The sequence below is a fragment of the Theobroma umbraticum genome, unplaced genomic scaffold (assembly GCF_002168275.2).
Source record: "Theobroma umbraticum cultivar Fairchild unplaced genomic scaffold, ASM216827v3 scaffold_56.0, whole genome shotgun sequence".
NCBI lineage: Eukaryota > Viridiplantae > Streptophyta > Magnoliopsida > Malvales > Malvaceae > Theobroma > Theobroma umbraticum.
Window position 1 is genome coordinate 10,439,046 of NW_018397256.1, and position 24,000 is coordinate 10,463,045.

The window sequence follows — 24,000 nt, forward strand, 5'->3', positions numbered from 1 at the left end:
ATTCCACGCTGCTGATGACCTATTTAGCAAATTCAGCGGATACACAGCACAGACAAGGAATTAGCAAAAATCAAGAACCACAAGGACGAGCTATACTAAGGATGCTAGGGAATCAGTCACCAAGCCAATCTAAAGCACACATCAAAGTCCTATAACCATCATCATCCATACAGCAAAGAGAAATAACACAAGCAATGGTGGAGACTAGAGAGGGTGAAGAGGAGGAAAAGGAAAAACTGTACTGCAGTAACATGCACACAGCAACTCCCATATCAGGGTTACATGAGAAAAGGCCAGCACTTCCTGTTTAGGAAGAGAATATATTTTACATCTCACATTATACAATACAGCATTCTTATCGTTATCTAGGTCACAGCAAACAAGATATGAGAATAATAAAGTGAGAATTACTTCTCAAAATGCCTGGCCATGGTATACCTAGCACTACAAGTACAAGCATTAGATCAAGGCAGGAAGCTGCAAGTGATAGACTGACAGTCTTCCAGACCAAGACCATAAAAATTTTAGCAACTTCTAATTTCATAATTTTGAAAGTGAAACTTCAGTTAAATTCAGCGCAGTTTGTTGTCCTTGTCTCCACTATGAACAGCCAAACCAGTTATGTTAGGAGTTGCAGCAGCGACAAACTGTAGATCAGACAAGGAGAAAGACCGACAAGGAGGGTTTGGTCGAGTAGTTGGTGATGATGATCTGATGGTAGTTGATTTTTTACACTGTGGATGCAAAGGTGGAAGACAGGTAGATGGCAAAGATGAGATTGTGTTGGAGTCAGAGCTGCCCAGGGTGGTTCCAAGAACCATGGTGCTTCGACTGGAATTAGCTAATCTCTTTGATATCTCACTTCCACTGCTTCTCAAAGGATGAGTGTGATTATTAAACAACAAAGAACCATGAGCTAATAAGTTCTTCCGTTTCTTATTATAGGGATTGTCCGGCTTTGCAAAATCTTTAATGGAGGAAGCAGCAGCTGCGTCAGCTAGACTTGTGAAGGACTTTGATTTGCCATTATAAAACTTGGATATGCCTCTTCTGAAATAAAGCAAAACCACAAAAATCAAGAAATTGAAGCTCCCAAATGTTAACAATGGAATCAGACAAAAACTGTCTAAAGTCCAAAACAGTCCATATAAGAAAATATTTTCCTCTTATTAACAAGAAAAATGGCGTTGCTTAGCTATTGCTTTATAGTAGTTGGTTATCTTGCAAGATGGATTTGCATTTTCCTGAACTGTTCTAATGGCATTAGATTAACAAAGAGTGCAACTTCAAGCGGTAATTGGTGGTAAGACATTTCAATCGACAAGTGCATCAACAGATCATCACTTGAAGCAAGTAAATTAGTGTTGCCCCCAATAATTCAAAATTAAGTTCAAAATGCTCCTTGGCTTACGGTTCCTGAGCCTAATTATGTCAAAACACAAATTTTCTCCACTCATTATGCTTTAAAATTTAATGCATCCTACCTTTCACTAACATTCTAAGAAGCTAGCATCAGCACCTCCCCGATTCAGTGATTCACTAGTATTATTTCTCATCTCCCTCCTTTCTCCACTTTTTTTTTTTTAAAGCTCCACTTATAAGAATTAATAAAAGAAGGTAAAAAAAAAACCACTAATATATTTTAATGCCAATTCAACTCCCTTGAAGAAATGGAAACTCATTAAATTTCACTTTTGGGTCCAAGTAAGCAGTTATAAAATAGATATTTCGGATGATTCTGCAAAACACTATAACAAAATCAAAGACAAAAACACTTAAAACTGCCCTAGCTATTCCTCTAAACTTGCTTGCAAACTTTTAACAAAAGCCCATCAACCAAAAAACAAGATGGATCAAAACCCAGAAAGAAAAAACCCCAAATTTTTTAAGGTTTTTTTTTTCCTAAAAAAAAATTACCTCACAGGCAAAACCTCCTCTAGAGCATCCATGGTATCCAAAGGTCCTTTAAGCTCGCTTTGCGCTTCAGCCTCCGTTGAATCTTCACCGTCCGATGATGATCCATCGGAAACATCACTATTCCTTCCGATTGACGACGAACTACAAGACCTCGAATCCTCCTCTTCCCTCTCATCCGCCGACAACAACCTCCTCCGGCCCTCGTTTTTCTCCTCTGGCGAACCATAGACCGAGATACACTGCATCCCGTGGATAAACCCTGAGCGTCTGATTGAATTAGTATTGTCATTCCTGTCGAAAACAAGAGACATCGTTTTGGGAAATGAAAAGAGCAGAGAAAGTAAGGGAGTGAAAAATTGTGGGGTATCAATATCTGGTGAAGTGCACATGGGGTAGCGATATTTCCGCCATTGTTGATAACAGAGAGAGAAAAAAATAAAACAATAAACACACAGAGACTTTCTTTAATTTTCTGAATAGTTAAAAACTGAGCCGAATAAATGAAGATGGCGAAGCCTTATCCTGATGGAAAATTCCTCTTCTTTTATTCTTTATGTTGGAAATTGTAGAGAGAGAAGAAAAAAAAAGGAAGGGTACAGGAAAGAAGAGACTATCTGGATAAAGATAATTTGGTTTTGTACGAATTAAGAAAGAAAGGGGCAGGACTATGTTGTTGTGCAGGTTACGATGTTTCATCTTTTGTCATAGGTTTTGGCTGACTCTTGTGTCCGACGTGGACGGTTATGATTGATGTTTGATCATAAAATTGCGCAGTTGATTAAGGAAGATTTTTATTTAATCAGAATTACACGTTTTTCATTTTGACCCTTAACTTATTGACAGTTTCCATGTTAGGATTTTTTAGAATTATAATTTACATGTTAATGACTTAATGTACCGGATTAAGGGAAGACCACTTCAACCGGCTATTTTTCTACAATAATATATATATGGAGAAGAAAAAATGTTAATTAAGTGTTATCAGAGAATAAGATTTTATTTAAATTCTCATGAATAACACATAAATTTATTAATGTCTAATTTAATTATTTTTAATTGATTATTCTTTAAAATGATTTTTAAAAAAATGTACAAATGGAAGAACCCAAAATGTTTGCTTACATTTTAGTTGCACACATGTCGTTAAATACCAATGTAACAATTTTTTAGCAATCAAATAATATAGTAAAAAAGAAGAATAGCAAGCAAATGAAGCACTGTTTTTATTATTTTAAAGGCGTGATCATGATAAGAAGGGTCGTTTTTACTTGTCCTTTCAACGTTAATAAAAGAAAATTTATTTTGAATTTGTCTTGCTGCTTTTGATTCTTTTGTTGGAAGTACTCGGTCGACAGTTTAATTGCAACACGTGGCAATCATGCGGTTGGGACAGGCAACACGTCGCCTTCATGGTTTGGTCTTGATTTGTGTCACTGTCGGTTGTCTACTTGTCTTCGAATTTCGAGTTAGTGAGAGAGTTCAAAGCGGTTCTTCAACACAATATCAAATTCTCATTTAAGAGCCAGAACTTGGTCTTTATGTAAATTTCCAGCCAGAACTTGGTCTTTATGTAAATTTCCATAAACTTTATACTTACGTGTTTGGTTGTGCTATCATTACGTTAAATCAGGCTTTTTTACTTTGTTTTCTAATGAACAGATATATTTGGGTCAAATTATGTAATTATTTTTTAATTATTATATAAAATTTTGTAAAAATTAAATTTTTATATTTTTCAGAATTAACAATGTAAGTTAAATTATTAACTGTATTATAATTTTTTATTATTTATATTAATAAGGTATTTGATTGTATTAACATGATATTTAATTTAATAATGTAATAATAATGACATGACATTCAAGAATTATTTAATGAAAATTTTCCATTAACCTAATCGAGACAAATCAAGAATCCAAATGAGTTTTTGAGTCATCTGTTTCATTATTCTGGATTTTCTCTCTTTGATTATTTCCTTTTTATTAATTATCTCTTGATTAATCTTCAAATTAATATTGTAATGGGATTCAAACATTGATATCCATTTCTAAAATCATATTAAATTATAATTGGACTAACAAATTGAGAGGGAATTGAAAATTTGAAATGAAAAATATGGTATAGTGATGGGAGATGATTCATTCAATTTATTTCAATAATTACAAATTAAAGTTTAAAAGTTAACATCACATCAATATAATTATTATATCATTTTTTAATGTCACGTCAATCATTGCACTGTCTATTTTAATGTCAGATCCGTACAATTATATAAAAAAATTAGCAATTAAATAATTAAATTAATATTATCAAATTTTAATAATATATAATTTAATTTTTATAAATTATTAAATAGTGATTAAATTTAATATTTTTAAAAAAATATAAAAATTAATTAGATAATTTGACCGATAAATCTAAATAGCCCAAACTCAAGGTGCTTGGGCCAAATTTAAGTTGAATGATTTTCAAACGAAAGAAAAACCCTGATCCAAAGCTGTAATCCACTGGAGGAAGAAACATTGGTATCTACACGTTCTTTAGTAGACTAGTGGTCGATAAAGGCTGGTTTCCACTCTGCATTGCCTCCTTAGAATTTCCTGGATGATTTTCGCATGGAAGAAAACTCTGATAAGATCAGTCACCTACCAAAGAACTAGCCGAGAAAACATAATTCTTTGGTGGACTACTGATTGATAAGTGTTCAACCTTAGTTATAACTATTCTCTCGTTTCCAATTTTATTATATAAGAAAGGAAAACATTTTATCTCCTCCAACATTATATTCCAATTTGATTAAAAGAATAAAGAGTAAATTTCACTTACATTTTTTTGAATTTTTATCTTTTTACATGGTATTTCTGGGTTTTTCTTTTTTTAATTTCAATTAACACTAGTAGATAATTTTTTTTCCAATTAACATTTTTAACTTTGAATTAAAGATATTTTAGTAATTTTATTATAAAAATTAACATTTAAATTTCTTGTGGGAATATAAGTTATTTATAGGGTGCTAATTGAAAAAAATATTTATAGAGTGTTAATTGAGAAAAAAATTATAAAAAATCATGTGAAAAAAAAAATTAAATCACAAAAGTGTAAATATAATTTACCATACTGTTTTCTATTTGGACCTTGGGTCCATAATAAACCCAAGTTGCTAAATTTGGGCTTAAGATCCATGTAAGACAATCCTAATAGTATTATTACATATTAAATAATAATGACCCAAGCCCAAGCTTAAACGAATCGAGTTATGCTTGAGCCAGTTGATCCGCTGGCGTTTTTATTTATGACAATGCAAAATTTATCATAATAACAACAACAAAAAATTATTATTTTTGGTATAAAATACTAAAAGATAGATAAGAAAATTATATTTTTTTGGTAACACAATTTTCTATTTTGTAAATATAAACATGGTTTATTTTGAATTTTATTAACGGGTATCATTTAAAAATGTTTTTCTAATATTATTATGTTAAAAAAATTTAATACAATAAAAATATCATATTAATTATTACTTATTACATTTAATATAAAATATCACTATAAATAATATTTTAATCAACTTTAAAGGATGCAATGTTTAATAGAATTCCATTTTAACTGTAACTTGTATGTGTAAGCACAAAAGATGGAACTATAAAAACATATTAATATGGCACGAAGTTAGGTTAAAGTTTTGATATGTAGTGATATCAAAACAAACTTAGATTTTCATTAATGTTCTCGTCCAGAATTAAGCTTAAGTTTTAACTCGTGACAAGTGACATCAAAATAAATTCAGATATTCATTGATGTCCGTAAAAGATTAAACCCAGATCTTCACCGATTTTCTTGAGAAATACAAGAGTCATGGTAGAGTTTAAAATCATATAGAATTAGGCTTAAATGTGACAAGTGATAGTAAAATAGATCTAGATTTTCATTAATGTTTATGAGAGATTAAATTTAGATTTTCACTAATCTCCATGAGAGATACAAGAGTTTATTTTTTTTATTGGTCAAAAGCTAGTATAATGAAAGTATTGTATAATTAGATAAGGTAGAATGTCACTAATTTCACATTAATAAAAAATTAGATGGATGTTGATATAAATTGGACTTAAGTTTCAATTAATGATAAATGAGAGGTAACTAGCACACTTTTTAAAATTAACATGTTTTTAATAAATTATAAAAAAATTAAATTAAAATTAACATTTATATTAATGAAAGGAAATTATTTAAATTAAGATGTCCTTGATAATTAAAATTAATGAAAGGAAAACAGTAACTTTGCAACTTTATCGGACAATGTTTTTGGTCTATCAACGCGTAAAACCTCGAACAACTTACTCTAACTGCACAAAACCCTCCACCTATCCTAAAACCTCACTGCACCATACTTTCTGTCCCCAACACCAATGTCGGCGACAACCACAAGTACCGGGGGCAGAATCGAAACCTACGAGGACTTCGTGAAAGTCCACGGTCTGCTCTTAGCAGCCTCGGGACTGCCCCAATCACTTCATCGCAAACTGTTCGAGAAACTATCATCGGAAACATTTGATGGCGGAGCTCACTTCGAGATCGAACTATGCGAGGATGGCCGACAGAGGCGGTTGTTATTAACCTCCGACACCATGCCTAAAGACTCCAACGCTTTCCTCATAGACCATGCCTGGACTTTTCGCCTCCCCGACGCCTGCAAACAGGTTCATTTTTTTTAAAAAAATCTGAATTTCTTTGAAGTTCTTTTTCTAGTGACAGCATAGTGTTCTGTGATTGGTTGCAGTTGCAGGAGGTTCCGGGGCTGGCGCAGAGGATGGCTGCTCTGATGTGCTTGGACGTTGATGATGACGCAGGTTTAGAAGAGGCCGTTGAAAATGGCGGGAAAATGACCGCTGAGGAAGTTTTAGAGAGCGAAACTCAAAACGCGAAAGCTAATGGAGATGGAGTTGTAAGGTGGTTGGAGCTCGAGGAGGTTGAAATTGACGATAATACCTTCCTTTCTCTCGATTTATCCACTAAATTTCCAGTTCGGTACCCATATCTTTATCTTATTTTTACATATTTCAGTTTGTGTTCCAAGCTCTTTATATCTATGTGTTATTCTGTCTGGTCCCAGGATTTAATGGCTCTTAGTTTGTGTGGGAACAAGCTCAAGAACACGGAGAAACTTGTCCAGGAAGTTACTAAATTTAAGAACTTAAAGGCGCTTTGGTTGAACAATAACCCGGTTCTTGAAAAAAGGTTTTGTCTTGTTGATATATGAAAAAGAAAAAATGTTGAGTTTCTTTGATGTTTTCTATTAACTGGTGTCTGTTTTGTTTACAGTGATGGTGGTATGGAAGATGCAATTCTTCGAGGATGTCCCAAATTGGAAATCTATAACTCTCGTTTTACCCGTAATTTTGGTGAGTTGGGCGTTGGGGTTTTGTGCGGATGTATATGGGAAGGACAATCCTGGGAGTAGTCATCAGGGTGACCTCGCTTTGCAAAGTGTGACCTCACTTGACGTTTCGAATAGATGTATTCATAATCTGATCAATAAGGTCTAACATCTTATTTTATGTTTTTCCTTTTTTTTTAATTAATCATAAATGTGGAAACAAGCTGTGAGGTGAGCTTCTGATTATCTATTGTTCTGCTTATGTTCAGGCTTTCTCGCCTTTTGAGATGCCAAATCTTTCACATTTGAACATTCGAGGGAATCCAATTGAAGAAAATTCAATCAGTGATTTGTTTGGAATCTTGAAGGCTTTTTATTGCTTGCAATCTTTGGAGGTATTTTGTTGGAAAACTGTTTCTTGTTATCCAATATAATCTCACTGATGCTAAAACAGGGGTGAGACAGCAGGAAGTTCTCATATCCTTTTAAAATGAGTGTTCTTGCAGGTGGATATACCTGGCCCACTTGGAGAGAGTGCTGTGGAAATTCTTGAATCCCTTCCCACTCTTTCCTCACTGAATGGTGTTGATGCGTCCAAAATCTTAGAAAGTGAAAAGCATGTTGTTGATTCAATGCTTCAGCCACGTTTGCCTGAATGGAGTGCTGAGGAACCTCTTGCTGATTGTGTTCTTAATGCAATGTGGTTATACTTAATGACATATAGGCTTGCAGATGAGGAAAAGCTTGATGAAACCCCAGTATGGTATGCAATTCGACATTGATTTAGCAACTGACATATAGACTTCAGATCATGTTTGGCATTTTGTTGAATTCTTGAAAGCAAGGATAAATATTCATAGACAAAGGACTTTGTAGCCATATGGAGGTAGAATATGTTTGCAGAAAAGTGATTAATCAGAATTCTATAGTGAATAATAGGATCTGTAGTTAACAAAGCTTACCCATTAAAAGCTATGTGCATCTGCTTGCAATTGGAAAATCTGTGAGTCAAATGGCTTTCACGCTAGCTTATCAAAAAAAGAAAAAAGGGCTTGTAGGCTAAACCATTTGTGCTAGACAAAATAAGAACATACTAGGGAATCATCATTGTTTAGATGCTTGCTAAATTTATTGTGTGCAGTTATCCTTTCCAATAAACAGTGTTTTTAAGTTTTAGCTTTGGGGTTCCTTGGCAGGTATGTTGTGGATGAACTAGGTTCAGCTTTGCGGCACAGTGATGAGCCAAATTTCAGAGTGGCTCCTTTTCTCTTCATGCCAGAGGGGAATCTGGCATCAGCAGTAAGGTTTCCTTCTCACTTTTTTTCTTCTGCTGCTTGTTGGAGCAGTTTGACTTCTTTTTGTTGTTTTTCTTTACCGTGTTCAGTAGTTTTATAGTTAGATAGTGTGTAATAATCCTTAAGGATTGGTATCTGTGTATCTTGTACTGAAAAAACTTTGCAGACTCTGAGCTGCATGTTCCCACATGGCCACATCTTGATTAATCCATGCTATCAATCCTTGTAATATAATTTTTCTGCTAAGGCATGTGGAGGACCATTCATATGGAGGCATGACACATGTTAACCTTCTTTCTCAGCTATTCAATATTATGGCCAACCCAGAATGTTAAGAAAGGCGAAGAGTGTACTCGTGATTACCTATTTGGTATTGGAGAGGAAAAGCAGCGTTCTGCCAGACTCACAGCTTGGTTCTACACACCACAGAATTATTTTATCCAAGTATTGTATCCTGTTATTGGAATTACTTCTGTTTCCATTTAAACTGTGGTCTGCTTCATGGTTTCTTATTAACCCACATTACTTCACTCAGGAGTATAAGAAGCATCACAATAAATTGCAATCGAGAAGTTTACCTTCTGTGCCCATAAAGTCTTCTTCGATTAGTGGTGTCCATTGCAGTGATGGGAGTGTGTTACGTGTTTACACTGATATGCCTCAAGTGGAAGAATTTTTGACACGGCCGGAATTTGTGATTAGTATGTGCTCTTGTCCACGCATGGGAAACTTGTTCTTTCATATTTGACCCTTTTTTCTCTGAAATATGTGCATCTGATGTGAATTGTTATTGAAGTAATGAAAACATTTTATTTATTAAAAAGGGACTAAAATGTCAATTTATGTGGAATTCATTATAAATTTGTTAATTATTGAATCTACCTGAGTCTTTTTTTATATGTTGGGTTCATAATTGTTATTTAGATTTGATTAGCATCTGTCTGATGGATGTGGTATTTGTTGAAAGAAATTGACAGCTTTATTTGTTTAGTTTTTTAAGGTTTCAGTGTACATTTTCTGCTGTGAGATTTTTAATTCTCCCAAATGCTTGCAGCAAACGAACCAAAGGATGCAGATATTATATGGACAAGTATGCAGGTGGATGAAGAGATGAAAAAAGTTGTGGGAATAACAGATCAACAATATGTAAACCAATTTCCTTTTGAGGCTTGTCTTGTGATGAAACATCATTTGGCTGATACCATTCAAAAGGTTGAGATAGCTAACTTATTTTACATATTAATACTCACATCAAGACCTTGTTTCAGGAGTCAAAATTTTGTCTATAATGATATTGAACTGCATGCTCGTTTTTTCAATTACAATCATATTTGTACTGATACTTAGAACTTTTCTTGGATGGATACTGATTCTTAAAACTTAATACCAAGCTAAATGTTTCTTTTTGAAACAGGTTAACTAATTTTTTTCTTTTTGAATAGCAACAGGTAAACTAACTTTAAATTGCCCCTTCTTTCCTTGAAACAGGCACAGGGATCTCCTGGATGGTTGCAACCTACTTATAATCTTGAAACACATCTATCTCAACTTATTGGTGACTACTGTCTACGCAAGAGAGATGGGCTCAACAATCTATGGATCTTAAAACCTTGGAACATGGCACGGACTATTGATACAACTGTAACTGATAATTTATCTGCCATTATCCGTCTCATGGAAACTGGTCCAAAAATATGCCAGAAGTATATTGAGCACCCTGCTCTGTTCCAAGGAAAGAAGTTTGATCTTCGTTATATTATACTGGTTCGCAGTATAACCCCTTTGGATATCTTCCTTTCAGATGTCTTCTGGGTATGCACATTCTGCTGTCTGACTGAGATGCCATAGGATGAGTTTTCTTTTTGAGGTCTTTTCTTGTTTAAATATTTTCTGCTATTAAAATGCCTTAATTAGTTCCTCCTGTTAACATTTTCAGGTCAGATTGGCAAACAACCCATACACCCTTGAGAAGCATAGTCTTTTTGAGTATGAGACCCACTTCACCGTTATGGTATGTTTAGGCATTTTTTGTTGACAGCTTCAAAGAGTAAATATATTTTCTGCTAGTACATGAAATTTAGGCAGTTTCCTGGAATTTAAAAGGAAATGCAAATAAACAAGGCTCTAATATCTACGATGGAAGTGGGAACTCCGTTTTTTCCTTTAACTTAAGAATCATGTTAGATTCATGTTTTTACCTTTAGTAATTTACTGACTTCTATGACTTTCAGAACTACGGTCGGAAGTTGAATCACATGAACACACCAGAGTTTGTTAGGGAGTTCGAGAAGGAGCATCAAGGTTTTTGTGCTTGCTGAACTTGTACCCAGATTGTCTTTCCCTTCAAGAAAATGAATGTGAACAATTTAGAAGCAACTAAGAGGCATTCCTAAGTTGTTTCTTTATTGACAATTTATGTGCTTTTTACAGTTAAATGGTTGGACATCCATCAAAGAGTTAAAACTATGATCAGATCTGTCTTTGAGTCAGCTGCAGCAGTACATCCAGAGATGCATGATCCAAAGTCTAGGGCTATGTACGGTGTGGATGTAATGCTTGATGGTTCCTTCCAGCCAAAGTTATTGGAGGTTTGTAACTGAAAGCAGCATCCTTCCATTAGATGTTTGTCTTGCAATCGAGTAATCATATATGACTATCAAAGTAGGCTTAAGTTACTTTTCATGAGTGCTCTTCTCACACCAATCTGTGATTACCATACTGCTTTCTAAGAGGGATATGCCAACTTTTATGCAGGTTACGTACTGTCCTGACTGTATGAGAGCATGCAAGTATGATACGGAAGCTATATCTGGAGGGGGAGAGGTTATTAGGGGTCGTGACTTCTTCAATTTTGTGTTTGGTTGTCTCTTTCTAAATGAAAATGTTCATGTAAGCCAATTGTAATTTAACCATGTGGAATGTTTCATTTGTATCACTATTCTAGTGCCATAATTAAAATGATCAACTGTCCTGGTTTCCCGATACCTACCATTTGGCTCAGATGGGTTCGTAGCCATTATCTTTACGCCACTTAATGTCCCGGGCGTCTGGTCATTTTCAGCATTTTAGGGTAAGTCAAAACCTTTTAACATTATGTTATAAGGTTAGCAAAGTGGAAGAGCATAACACGCGAATACAAGGAATAAAATTTAATGTAAATGGCAGTCTGGGCTGATATCATTCAAATTTCAGCATCCAACAAAGGGGAAAAAAAAGGGAATACACAGTTATGTACAGGTCCCAGAACATTGCCAGAACCACTCCTTCCCCTAAGCGAAAGAAATCAAGGGGAAAAAGTGAAAAAAAAATCAAAGAAACTACAATAAAGCATATATGTCATCAGGCCTAAAGTTTGTTTTAACCACAGAATAAAAAGATTGATTTCACCCCCAAGTGTTGGGAGTAGTCAACAATGAGTCTATACATGTGCTTCCGTAGGAAGTACTTAGGTTCCCTGCTGCTCGCTTGGTCCAGCTGATGTATGTGCCGAACTTCTTAGTGTTGAAATCTTCTTTTGTAGTTCAAGGTTTGACATCCGCTCAACCTCCAAAGCTCGTTCAAGCTTCAGCATTGTCGTAACATTAAATATCAATTCATATGATTTTACAGCATTCAAATAGAATAGAAGTGGAATTTCATAAATAGCAAAAGGATTGTAAGGCAGTACCTTCGCAGCTCGGGCGCTCCATTCTCCTAGAATAGCTCTCAGCCTTTCATTCTCTTCGACATACTGTTTTAGTTTTCAGCAGAATAAAATGAGGAAAAGGTCAACGTAGCAGTCTGATTACAGACATTTTCATCAGAACAAAATTTTGCATAAACCATGTTAATGGCTTGAAAAGATATTGGTTTTATTTTTCTGCTTCCTGGTCTTAAGGAGAAATATTAGTCCTGCAAAACTTTTTCAGATTAAGAATTTATAGTAAAAAAACAAAAAATATATTTTTTTAAGTTAGACAGTAGAACAATAGGTCCATCATGAATATTTTGTTATCACCAATCTAATATCGTAGAGCAGCTGTGATACATTCAAGAAGAGGAGGATTTACTCATGACTCAAAAGTATTCATGGAACCAAGGGAGATGTAAACTAGCTTCTGAGCAAAAAGTTCAGATTAGGATTATCGATATTCAATTTTTTTTAAATGGCTGTAGGCCAACTCTTTAGGATTTACCTGATTGTTGGTTGTTCGAACTCGCTGGACTTCTGCATCCCTCTCAGCCATCAAAGAACGGGCAAGTCTTAGCTCAGACTGCAGTTGGTTCATCTGCAATTCAAATAGTTTGCCTCAGTTTCTGACAGAACCTACTACTATCCCAATTTTTTAAATGAAGAATGTCAGGGACTATGGTCAAATGCTTAGTATCATTGCCCAAAGTGGAACAACTTCAGGTGCATGGGGCAAGATCAACAATTGGAATCTCATCTTGTTCCAATTATGAAGTGTGCAAATGTGCATGCAAATGAATACAAAGACATAGAAAACTCTCTGCTGTACTCAGTTGTCCCAAATGAATATCTACAGCACTGTTAATGTTAATGCATAAATTGCAGGGTTTGCATGCCAAATAAAAGCACTGATGTGTAACATGTTAAAGCCTTACTCTTAACATAATTCACCTATTGGAACCATGAACAAGGTACTTAAGTGCAAACCAGATAGAACAGCAAGGAAAATGGGTATGAGGGCATGAGAGAACAACAGGTAATATGCAAGATGGGAAACTTAATTGTTCAAAGGATCTCCGCAGCTTTTCTCATTTCCAGTATCACCAAAGCAACAAGTATCAGCATATGAGATTATGTGAACCTAAGTACCTCAGCAGAAACTGTTCGTAATTCTTGATCACGAGCTGCTAACAGATGGGCAAGATCAACCTGAAAAAGAGTCCAGAGTAACCATTATTCTGACAATTTCTTACACAGTTATCCCAACTCCTCCCATCATATTTTTATTTTTTATAAATATGTAACAAAAGAACATTCATCTCTACAGTTGGATCATCACCTGCGGTGTGCTTCCATCATTAGATCCTTCATATTTGCTTAAGCACTCTTGCAATCGAAGAATCTGCAGTTAAAGCTATTACTCGTATAACAGTAGTCCATTGCAATACTGCAAAAAGATACATGAAAATAACTATAATGAATTACTTGTGTAACAGGAGTCCAATACAATACCTCCTCACTCAGAAAATGAAGGTTTTCACGCTGATACTGCAGTAAAGCCATTTGCTGGTCAGAGAGTCGACCACCATCATGATACCTGTTGCAGCAAATTGAATTGAACATTGGATATACACAGCATTACACATAACAATAGTAATAATTCATAATTTCATATTAATTTTGTCTTGGTTTCATGACCAGCAAATCAGGGAAATGCAACAACTGAAATCAGGATATCTGCAAACCACCAAAGCTCCAGCAACAGAAAAATTAAACTAGCCAACTAAATCAAAAATTAAAAGACATATTTTCGAGTGATGTATTCTTTCAAAGCAGGTGGAATATCTTTCACAGTGAATCTTGAAAATATAGTCGCTTCATCAACAAAATCTTTGTAATTACCTCAAATCTTCCAAAGGACTTGATGGTTGAAGGGGAGAATATAATGACTTCAAAACATCAGGCTGAGAATCCAATGAATTGTACTGGTGTACATAACCTGCAAGCACCACAATAACAGAATTATACAAGCACCTAATCAGAAATAACTGAAAAAACCTAAATAATAAGCATACATTATTTAGTTTAATTCCTCAAATGCTTCTACACATGTATTTGAGCTTACCGATATACACACTCATAAAGAACCCAGAACATACTGCTTCAACCAACATAATAATCCTGCAAATCAAATGAATCAAGTGGAATATTGTCAATGATACGTAGTTCAATAGCGCAACAAGGAATGTTCAGTTTTGAATCAAAATAAAGAAAGAACTTAAAAATATTACTACCATTCATATCAATCTCTGAATTAACCTAACAGTCCCAGCAATCAACAACATCAGAAGTTCCAATTCAAATTGTAATGTAAAACTAAACAATGCAGAATGAGCATCCAGGACTCATAAATCACAAACATTTCGAGAAGCAAACATTTCTTAAAGCTGGTAAAATCACAATGATAGGATTAAAATCAATATTTCTTTCACAAACATGATTAAGGCTAAAAATTATTAAGAATAAATACTTAAAGAAGCATACAAAATATATATTAAGCACGAAAAAGAAGAACGAGGTTGGAATCATTGATGAGTTGTAGAGTACCTGAGAATGACAGATGTGGAAAGAATACTGATGTAGGTTTTCCACACCATGACAAGCATCATTGCAGCAGTTCCTAATGCAACAATAATGAAGATGTAACAGAAAGAACTGGTCACTAATTATAAAATTAATATCACATCAGAAGAGATACAAGTGTGGTTATAACTGTAACATTATTTCCAACTGAAAAGGTTCCATAGATGTAAGACACTATCATTGTTGGGGATAAAGGGGACTACTATATCCTAAAAGGCAGGACAAGATGATGACTCTGGAATCAAAATAATTGGTTCAGTGGAAAGCATATGCCTGAGTAGATCCATTGATGATTGAGATAAAAACCCCTTATGAAGATCAAGTGCTGCCGGTCAAAGATACACAAATATAAACTCACCGTATGCAGTAATGGCAAATGGTAGACGGACAATATGCTTCAACTTCTGGCTGAAACTATAATAACCCTACAAAACACAAGACCATTTAATGGTTTCTATAAAATGGCAGTTAGGACCAGGTTGGAGTAATCAATGAAGTTACCTGTAGACGTATCTTCTGGACTTGATAAACCAGATATTGTTGAAAAATGCCTGTAAGATCCAAAAAAGAACTTAACAGTTAGCAATGCACTTAAATTCTTTTTAAGCACTGCATGCATTCTATACTAAACTAAGGTATAAGGAATATTGTCTTCAATCATATATGAGTTTATGAAGCACCCCAAGGACGGTACACATCCAGAAGCAAGTACCCAAGGCAGATCAAGATACCTGTGACTATTAGAAGAACAACATCGCAGCTACAAAGCACTGGTAAGACGAAATTCTCTATAGGCCTAAATATCCAAGGAGCCGCTGCAGCCAAAATTGCATAACCTGCCTAAAATTTTGAAAAATTATCAGAGTTTGCCTAATCACGAATTAAAAGGACGTGTCATTATTTGACATAAAACTAGCAATGAACTTCAACTTGCCAGTATGAAACAGTAAAAAACACCGCCAACGATACTCCTTGGTTTCCGGTGACCAAATAACGGCGCCTCATGCAGTATATCAAGGAACCTACAAATGGCACAAAATGTGAATTTTTCCATTACTAATTTGAGTAAAAATTACCCTCAGATCACGTTAAAATCAACAAAATTTTGATCCCTACAGTGAAATATCGAGAAATGCTACCCCAAATTCTAAACTAAACGCGTGTAATTACTAATTACTGGTGATTGTATACGGTAAAACCAAAAATCCAACTAAATAAGATATCATTCAGTTTACGGAACAAATTTTAAATTCTTCCAAGTATCAGAATTGTCAAACAAATGAAAATAAAAAATCGACAAAAATGCAACTAAATAAAATGAAAAATGAAGGATTGAAAGCTTACATAGCGGTTTCTTGTGGAGGTGCGGAGTTGGAAGAAGCGTGCCTCTCACTAGACATCTTCCACCTCTTTCTCTCTATTAAAAAGTTCAACCTTTTCAAATTACTCTGTTTTCAGTGAAACAAAGCTGGACTGAAACAGATTTGATCTCTGTGTGTGTGTGTGTTTTTTTTTTTTTTGTATTTTGGTCAAGACCCATTGCTCTAACGAACGTCCATGCTTGCTCTTTGTTTTTGTTTTATTTTTAAGAAAATATTACATCCCCAGCGTGCACTTTGTCAGCCCAGCGGTCTAGACGTGCTCGTGTCTTGGGTCAACCCGTTGCATAATGCACAGAGTGGGCCTCAATAGGTCTAAATGACAGAAGATAAAAGGCCAAGCCTTTGGACTCTTGCCTTGTTTCGCAAGACTAGTTTCGTCCATCTTGACAGGACGGTAAGCCAGCGCCCAAAACAAGGCCAACATCCCCAGAAGCCAGACCGAAAACCCTAGTGCTGCCATTTCTTTGCAGGCATCACAGCTTTTTGATTTCCATCAAACATCTCTAAAATCTTTTTCTTCCTATTATCTTAGTATCAGATTTCTTTCATAATCCATTTTTGGTTCTCAATGTCCATCTTCTCATTGCTCAGTGATCATCCAGTGATCTATTTTAGTTATTGAATGGTTGAGATTTATCTGGGGTTTTAGCTTGTTGCTGAGTTAGTTTTGCATTAGCTATTAGTTTGAGCTGCGGGTCGTTTTGCTATGGTATCGTTCTTGGATTCTTCACCATCCCCATGAAGAGTAGAGAGTTCAATCAAAAACTCAACTTTGAATCTGGGGTGCCCAATAAAAAATTTGGTCATTTTCAAGTAGAGATTTTTGAGTATTTAGTTAAGCCTAGAAATGGCTTGGGGTTGCAGATGACCCTATTTTCATTTACAACTCGTGCCTCAAGGGTTCGAGCCGCCTCCAAGGTCTTCATTCCTCATTTTCACATTCAATTTCACGGAGGTTCTTACCCGCAAGGCAATAAAGAGGTAAAGGCAATCCAAAAGCACGAGGCTTGGTTCGTTAAGGTTGTGTGCACTCTCTTTGTTTATTCACAGCCTTTAGATGATAGCTGTTTGAGTTATCTGAGCAAGAATTTGACTCCTTTAATTGAATTTGAAGTTGTTAAATGGTTAAACAATCCGGCGTTAGGTTTGAAGTTTCTCGAGTTCAGTAGGGTGAATTTTAATATTGGTCATTCTTTTTGGACTTATAATTTGCTTATGAGGTCATTTTGTCATATGGGTCTACATGACTCGGCTAAATTAGTTTTTGATTATATGAGGATTGATGGGCATTTGCCTGATACTACTATTTTAGGATTTATGATTTCGTCTTTTGGGAGGGCAGGTGAGTTTGGTATGGCAAAGAAATTGCTTGCTGATGTTCGGTCTGATGAAGTAGTGATCAGTATTTTTGCGTTAAACAACCTGTTGAATATGATGGTTAAGCAAAATAAACTAGAGGAGGCAGTTAGCTTATATAAAGAGAATTTAGGATCAAATTTTTACCCAGACACATGGACATTTAATATTCTAATTCGAGGTCTGTGCAGAGTAGGGAAAGTGGATCAGGCTTTTGAGCTTTTTAATGATATGGGGAGTTTTGGTTGTTTTCCTGATATTGTTACATATAACACCATTATAAATGGGTTATGTAAGGTTAATGAGGTAGATAGAGGACACAAGTTATTGAACCAAGTTCAATCAAGAGATGATTGTTCACCAGATGTTGTGACTTATACATCGGTCATATCTGGTTATTGCAAGTTGGGTAAGATGGATGAGGCATCTGCACTTTTCCATGAGATGATTAGTTCAGGGACTATGCCTACTGTTGTCACTTTTAATGTTCTGATTGATGGCTTTGGCAAGGTTGGTGATATGGTTTCTGCTAAATCCATGTATGAGAAGATGGCTCCTTTTGGTTGCGTTGCTGATGTTGTTACGTTCACTTCCTTGATTGATGGCTACTGTCGAATTGGAGATGTAAACCAGAGTTTGCAGCTGTGGAATGCAATGAAAGGGAGAGACTTATCTCCAAATGTTTATACCTTTGCTATTACTATTAATGCTCTATGCAAGGAAAATAGACTACATGAGGCTCGCGGATTTTTGAGGGAGTTGCAGTGTAGGAATATTGTTCCAAAACCATTTATCTTCAACCCTGTGATTGATGGGTTTTGCAAGGCTGGAAATTTGGATGAGGCCAATCTGATAGTAGCGGAGATGGAAGGGAAGCAATGTCATCCTGATAAAGTGACATTTACTATTCTCATTATAGGTCACAGTATGAAAGGAAGAATGTTTGAAGCAATTAGCATTTTCAATAAAATGTTATCAGTTGGTTGTACCCCAGATGATGTCACTGTAAATTCTTTAATTTCTTGCCTTTTGAAGGCTGGGATGCCTAGCGAAGCCTCCCGCATTAAAAAAATGGCATCACAGGACATGAAGTTGGGTTCATCACTCTTGGAGAACAATGCTCCTTTGAGAATAAACAGAGGTGTGCCTGTGGCTGCTTAAGAGAAAAGCTTGCCATCATTGAACTTGATGTCATTCTGAAATGTTGAGAAGGCTCTTCATCATGCATCAAATATCCAATTAAGCATATCCAGCTTGAAGCACAAACTGGCTTGCCTTCAGTGAGTTCTTTGTCTTTGTTTTCTCTTACTCAGATCATGAACTTCAATTATCATACTTCTAAATTGGCACTGGTTCCGTTGGATCTTCATGAAATTGTATGTTATGCTCTTTTTCCCTACAAAGTTACTTGTGTTAGCCTTTCTGTTCTCTTAAATTGAAATGTACTTCCGTCAACGTGTCACTTGGTTATTTGTTCTGTATGTTATAAGGTTAGAAGTAATATTTATAAATAATGCAAATGATGCTCTATATATGTAGAAGAACACAATCAGATCACTTCTTTTGGGGCTTTACCTCTATGGCAACCCTGGTGTTCCGGAATGTGCATGTTGGATGGATCGTATTGTTGTCCATATGTATTAGTAAATGTATTAAATTCGTTGTGTTAAGGTTCTTTATGACAACATAGGAAAATACTGCTGAATCTTTTAGTCCTGAGGACCATATGATTTATTCTTATGGATAATGACTTTGGATGTACTTGGTCTAGAATTCTATATTAATATTTAATGATTACAATAGACTTGGTTGACGGATCTCTGTGAAATTTTATTTTGGAGCACCCCCATATAATTATGATGAACAAAGAACAGAAACATAGTTTGTTCAGAATTATCGCAACACTACAAAGAACTTTAATCACTTGACAGTCTAACAGTTTTCTTAGCGGTATACTAATTTTCTTTTTCTTTTTGATCAATGAAGCACATTGATTTTAGTATTATATTTTTAAATCATACATGGGCTGACTGTTATCAAAGGGGAATATAATGTGATCCTCATAGCAGGAGAAGGTTTTTTTTTTGGGTTAAGGTTCAAATTTACCACTCTAGTAATGGATCAAATTTAGCACTTGTCTTTGAATAGGGGTAATTTGACCACTTTACTTTCTAATTTGGTTCAAAAATAGTAAAAAAAATAGAATATTCTTTTACCATTAACTTTTGAGCACTTTTGAACCAAGTTACAAACTACAGTGGTGAAATTGCACCTGTTCAAAGATGAATGATAAATTTGTCTATCACTCAAAGTAGTGGTAAATTTGAAACTAATCCCCTATTTTTTTTTCAGATATCTGCATCTACGTGTTGGGTATAGTAGTAATGATGATGTCAAGAAAGTGCGATGCTGATATAATCTGATTTCTAGTCCCTTTCAGATCAATTGTGCTGCAAATTAATAACCAGTAAATGATATTTAGAAGATAAAGGAGTAGATTGGCAAATTATTTCAACCTTTTTGCATCAATTGATAAAATCTGAATAGTTAGCTCAATGTCCTGGAGATCATTCATCAGGTGATTGAGGTCAGGTTCACAGCCCTTGGGGGATGTGGATTGTGTTGTGTTCAGGATCATACTTGGAGCATCTGTTGTTAAACCTTATTTGGAGTGCTTGAAGGATTTATATCAAGTTGCATTGTTTAGTCAGTTCATCTTTATTCTTAACACATTTTTCCTGTTTCTATGGGCTTGCAGGATAGCAGAAAATGCATTTTTCAAGTTATTGATGGAATCCTTAATGGTACCCTGTTCTTGCCTTTTACACCATTATATGAGGTTACTGTAAGAGATTAAGGGCTGCTACGGCTTAAATCTGAATTTGGTTGGGGAACATCAACATCGGATGTTTGGCTTCAAAAGCTGGATGATGCTATAGAAAACTGGTATGATGCTGAATGAGTCGGAAAGTACCACGGAGGTTTGCTATTTGTCTTGCAGTTCAATTTGGTGTTCCATATCCAATGAGATCTCCAAACATGATAATGGAAAATTAAGCAATACATTGGGAAAAGGAAAGGAAAATACATAGATGAATTTCATGTTTTAGATTTTATTTTCCCTTCTTTATTTGGAGCAATCCAATATTTTTTTATTTTTGGTCTCTTGCATTCCAAATCCTCCATGCAATGTGTAGTCTGTATAGTTTGTTAAAACTCTTCAAAAAATGAATGAAATTTCATCCTTCTGATTTAATGTATTTCACAGGCAATGCAGATCATCAATAAAAGGATATCAAAACATTGGTTCCGCCAAAGTGTGAGCTTCAGCTAAAATTTTTGCTCACTAGGGTAGATTCTCAACTGTTCTATGATTGGATTCTTCTACCAACTAAGCTTGACTGAGAAATACAATCATCTACCCCAAATTGAACGGAAACTGCAGAGGTCTACTTTGGTCGGCATTAATGAAGGCGGTAGTTCATTTGGCATAACTTTATACACTACAGACCCTAACATATGTTCTTTCTTAGAAGTTGCTGCAACTAACTGTTAATAGGTTGTCCATGATTATGATTGTTAGCACAGAAGCAAAACTGTATGTTGATTTGACTCCAAAAGGCACTAACTGTTAAAGCATCGGTTTTGCTTGCATTGAGTTTCAAATTTATGAGTTATACAAGACATGAATGGCTGAAATTTTGGTGAAGAAAGAAAAAATCTTGGAGGCACGTCTAGTCTATAAGATATTTATTTGCAATTTTAGCCAAAACAAAAATATCTTTTGCACTGCGCCAAACAGAGGAGCGGCATCAATTCCTGATCTTGTACCCAAAGACTGTAGAAAGTACTGGATACATGGCAATCCTTGAGACAGAGACAGGGAAACTGGGTAAAGCGGGATTTAGCCATCAAACATTAATTGGACAAACAAACATTACCAGCCTTTTCTATCGATCGTGCTACACAGCACGTCTAAATGCATTGAAGTTCTCAAGAATGTCTCCAGCTTCATATTGAAGGAGGAAAGACAGGCACACTTTCCTGCCCAACTGTATGCTGGCAAAGTAGGAGGCTACTTTGAGCGAATATAGAAGGATATTAAATGTACTGAATTGATTTCTAATGTTTGCAAGTAATTACACAACGATCATTCATAGATAAAATTTACATTACGTCTTTTGTTGTGAACAACACATTTGCATTTTATAAGTATGCGTCTAAGACCTTATTGTACATCAAGCCATAACCTCAACCTTTGAGATGGACCAACTACAACGTTTGTAGACCATAACTAGGACGGCTTCTCTAACACAAAGCACCGACCTAATCCAAAAGAGTTCTTCAATCAGATCAAGCAACGATAGGGTATGATGCACATGTCGCGACACCTGCAACCAAATTGGCGGATGTATAAGGGAATTAAGTTCTTGATATATACTGTTTACAATTCAAATTTTCAGTCGATGACTTCTTATCTTTATTGTCCTAATTCAGAAAAGATATTCACTGTAAATTGAAGAATTTTCATAGGACCATATCCAATCAACTAATTTCTCTTCATGATCAACTTCAGAATCTGGGTGGTCTTTGAGGGCTAGTAAATTCTTAACATTTAAATTACTTGACATAGCTCAATCCAGGCATCTTGTTTTGACTAAACAATCCAACGAGGTTGAGACTTAAGACTTACCACACATGTTTTTCCCCATCTCCATCTTGAAGTAGCCATCATCCCCCCAATCTTCTCCCCATGAGTTCTTAATGAGCCAATATGGAACACCATTTTCAACTCCATACCCAACAGCAAGAACAGCGTGGTTCACATCCTGCCACGTAAGTCCATAGTTAGTAAGAACGCATCAATCCATCATATAGATGGGCGGTATCGATGTGCACAATATAGAAGAATTGCCATCATATTCCGAATGGCAAATAACCATACACATGCAAATCCTATTAGCATATCTTGACTATGATTTGATCCACTTTTGACTAGAAGAACACGGTCATGAATGATGAATCCATTATGGTTTTATGCTGTTTTCACAGATCAATCTTGAAACCATTTCAAGACCATTTCTAAGAAATCATATCAAGCCATGAAATCCTCACCACAAACTGAACCTAATTGGGCCAGCTATTGTAATTTTATAACTTCATAACATAATTGATCAACAGATATTATTGTCTTGCCAATTAAATAAACTTCTCTAACTCCAAAGCACAACAATAATAATAATAACTTACCATGGGAGCGCTACCACATACGTCACTGGTGTAAACCCCTTTCTTGTAAAATCGGAAACTAGTGACAACTTCAAATGCAACACTAACTGGCCGAACCAGGGCAACTGCATGCTTTAATTCATCTTCAGCACCCTGTGTTTGATTGTACAGATTAGGAAATCCCAAAAGATGATATGCGTAATTTATATATCTAGATTCACAAGCCATTTCTTTATGACTTCGGATGCAATTAAATTCCAATATTTAGCTAGGGTCACAAATTAGAATAGTCAATTATGTGTAAATGGACCTGTTTCGAATTGGATCACTGAAAAACAACCAACAATGGAGATATACACACTCGTTGGAGTTGAACATTGGTCAGGTTTGGATTTAGCCAATACTCAAATTGAACTAGACGTATACTGATAATGTAAAACAGGCATGATAAATAGCCAGTGGCAACCAATATAAACCAGTCAAATTCAGCCAGATGAACAAGTAAAGTCATCTATTTTCTGCTTTATCCCACAAAAACAAGGCATATTTGACATCAAGCACATGATCATATAAACTGCGATACCAGAAAGCAAAAGGGAAATGGTGTTTGAACTTACCAAGGTAATGTTGACAGAGTCAACGACTTGGACCCCAACATTTTCAGATGAGAATTTGCATTCACCATTTTTTGCTGTGTAAGGGTATGCCTCCTCTGTATCAAGGCCACCATTATATTTGATGTATTCAAAGGCTTGGGATGGCAACCCGCCATTGCAACCAAAGTTATTAAAGGCTCCGGCGCAGTCAACAAGCTGCTGCTCAGAAAGGGAGATTCCCTTCCCAAATGCCTGATGGTAAGCTGCCTCAAGAGCTCCAGTGGTACTGAAATATGCAAATGTAAAATGTCACAACTTAAAATTTAAAAGCTAAACTTAGTAGGTTGGTAAGCAGCATTTTCTAATCATAACTGAAAGCTAACCTGAATGTCCAGCAAGATCCACAGGAGCCCTGATTTTTGACTGGGCTGACTATGCCCACTTCCCTCCAGTCTTTCTGTAGAATATCATTTAGCAGAAGTGTTACCAATTAAGTTAGATCTGAATTGTTACTTCATATATTTTCTGCCATTGG

The 24,000-nt window shown here is 35.4% G+C and overlaps 5 protein-coding genes across 7 annotated transcripts in view; 2 read left to right on the forward strand and 3 right to left on the reverse strand.

The window, feature by feature from the left end:
- Nucleotides 1–214: 214 nt before the first annotated feature.
- LOC110410886 (uncharacterized) lies at nucleotides 215–2,549 on the reverse strand. Its single transcript, XM_021420803.2, has 2 exons — nucleotides 1,918–2,549; nucleotides 215–1,050 (listed from the first exon to the last, which is right to left on the reverse strand). The coding sequence occupies exons 1-2, from the start codon at nucleotides 2,304–2,306 to the stop codon at nucleotides 573–575; spliced, it is 867 nt and encodes a 288-aa protein (XP_021276478.1). The 5' UTR covers nucleotides 2,307–2,549; the 3' UTR covers nucleotides 215–572.
- A 3,710-nt stretch (nucleotides 2,550–6,259) lies between these two features.
- Nucleotides 6,260–11,554, forward strand: LOC110410874 (tubulin-tyrosine ligase). The gene is given in 16 exon segments (XM_021420783.2): nucleotides 6,260–6,617; nucleotides 6,698–6,940; nucleotides 7,031–7,155; nucleotides 7,240–7,324; nucleotides 7,326–7,457; nucleotides 7,564–7,689; nucleotides 7,801–8,057; nucleotides 8,491–8,598; nucleotides 8,892–9,033; nucleotides 9,125–9,290; nucleotides 9,644–9,801; nucleotides 10,078–10,401; nucleotides 10,526–10,600; nucleotides 10,821–10,890; nucleotides 11,020–11,177; nucleotides 11,344–11,554. Coding segments are annotated over 16 exon segments (2,610 nt in total). The 5' UTR covers nucleotides 6,260–6,326; the 3' UTR covers nucleotides 11,494–11,554.
- Nucleotides 11,555–11,730: 176 nt separating this feature from the next.
- On the reverse strand, nucleotides 11,731–16,471 carry LOC110410950 (FRIGIDA interacting protein 1). The gene is made up of 14 exons (XM_089782670.1): nucleotides 16,247–16,471; nucleotides 15,833–15,924; nucleotides 15,634–15,738; nucleotides 15,404–15,453; nucleotides 15,261–15,327; nucleotides 14,867–14,939; nucleotides 14,385–14,440; nucleotides 14,162–14,258; nucleotides 13,772–13,856; nucleotides 13,599–13,661; nucleotides 13,409–13,468; nucleotides 12,765–12,857; nucleotides 12,257–12,319; nucleotides 11,731–12,151 (listed from the first exon to the last, which is right to left on the reverse strand). Exons 1-14 carry the CDS (start codon nucleotides 16,300–16,302, stop codon nucleotides 12,035–12,037), a joined length of 1,077 nt encoding a protein of 358 aa, XP_089638796.1. The 5' UTR covers nucleotides 16,303–16,471; the 3' UTR covers nucleotides 11,731–12,034.
- A 195-nt stretch (nucleotides 16,472–16,666) lies between these two features.
- Nucleotides 16,667–21,579, forward strand: LOC110410268 (Pentatricopeptide repeat (PPR) superfamily protein). 3 transcript variants are annotated; one of them, XM_021419897.2, is made up of 3 exons: nucleotides 16,667–18,920; nucleotides 20,399–20,621; nucleotides 20,909–21,579. In XM_021419897.2, the coding sequence occupies exon 1, from the start codon at nucleotides 17,023–17,025 to the stop codon at nucleotides 18,799–18,801; it is 1,779 nt and encodes a 592-aa protein (XP_021275572.1). In that variant the 5' UTR covers nucleotides 16,667–17,022; the 3' UTR covers nucleotides 18,802–18,920; nucleotides 20,399–20,621; nucleotides 20,909–21,579. The 3 variants fall into 3 exon arrangements, with proteins under 3 accessions (XP_021275572.1, XP_021275573.1, XP_021275571.1); XM_021419898.2 differs by lacking the exon at nucleotides 20,909–21,579 and having other exon boundaries at nucleotides 16,667–19,016; nucleotides 20,399–20,895; XM_021419896.2 differs by lacking the exon at nucleotides 20,909–21,579 and having other exon boundaries at nucleotides 20,399–20,895.
- A 152-nt stretch (nucleotides 21,580–21,731) lies between these two features.
- Nucleotides 21,732–24,000, reverse strand: part of LOC110410269 (thiol protease aleurain-like) — a 3,670-nt gene continuing 1,401 nt past the window's right edge. The window contains exons 4-8 of the mRNA XM_021419899.2: nucleotides 23,849–23,922; nucleotides 23,487–23,751; nucleotides 22,891–23,022; nucleotides 22,334–22,469; nucleotides 21,732–22,031 (exon numbers count right to left, since the gene is read on the reverse strand). Coding sequence (XP_021275574.1) covers nucleotides 21,994–22,031; nucleotides 22,334–22,469; nucleotides 22,891–23,022; nucleotides 23,487–23,751; nucleotides 23,849–23,922 — 645 coding nt within the window. The 3' untranslated portion in view covers nucleotides 21,732–21,993. The remainder of the gene's footprint in view (nucleotides 22,032–22,333; nucleotides 22,470–22,890; nucleotides 23,023–23,486; nucleotides 23,752–23,848; nucleotides 23,923–24,000) is intronic.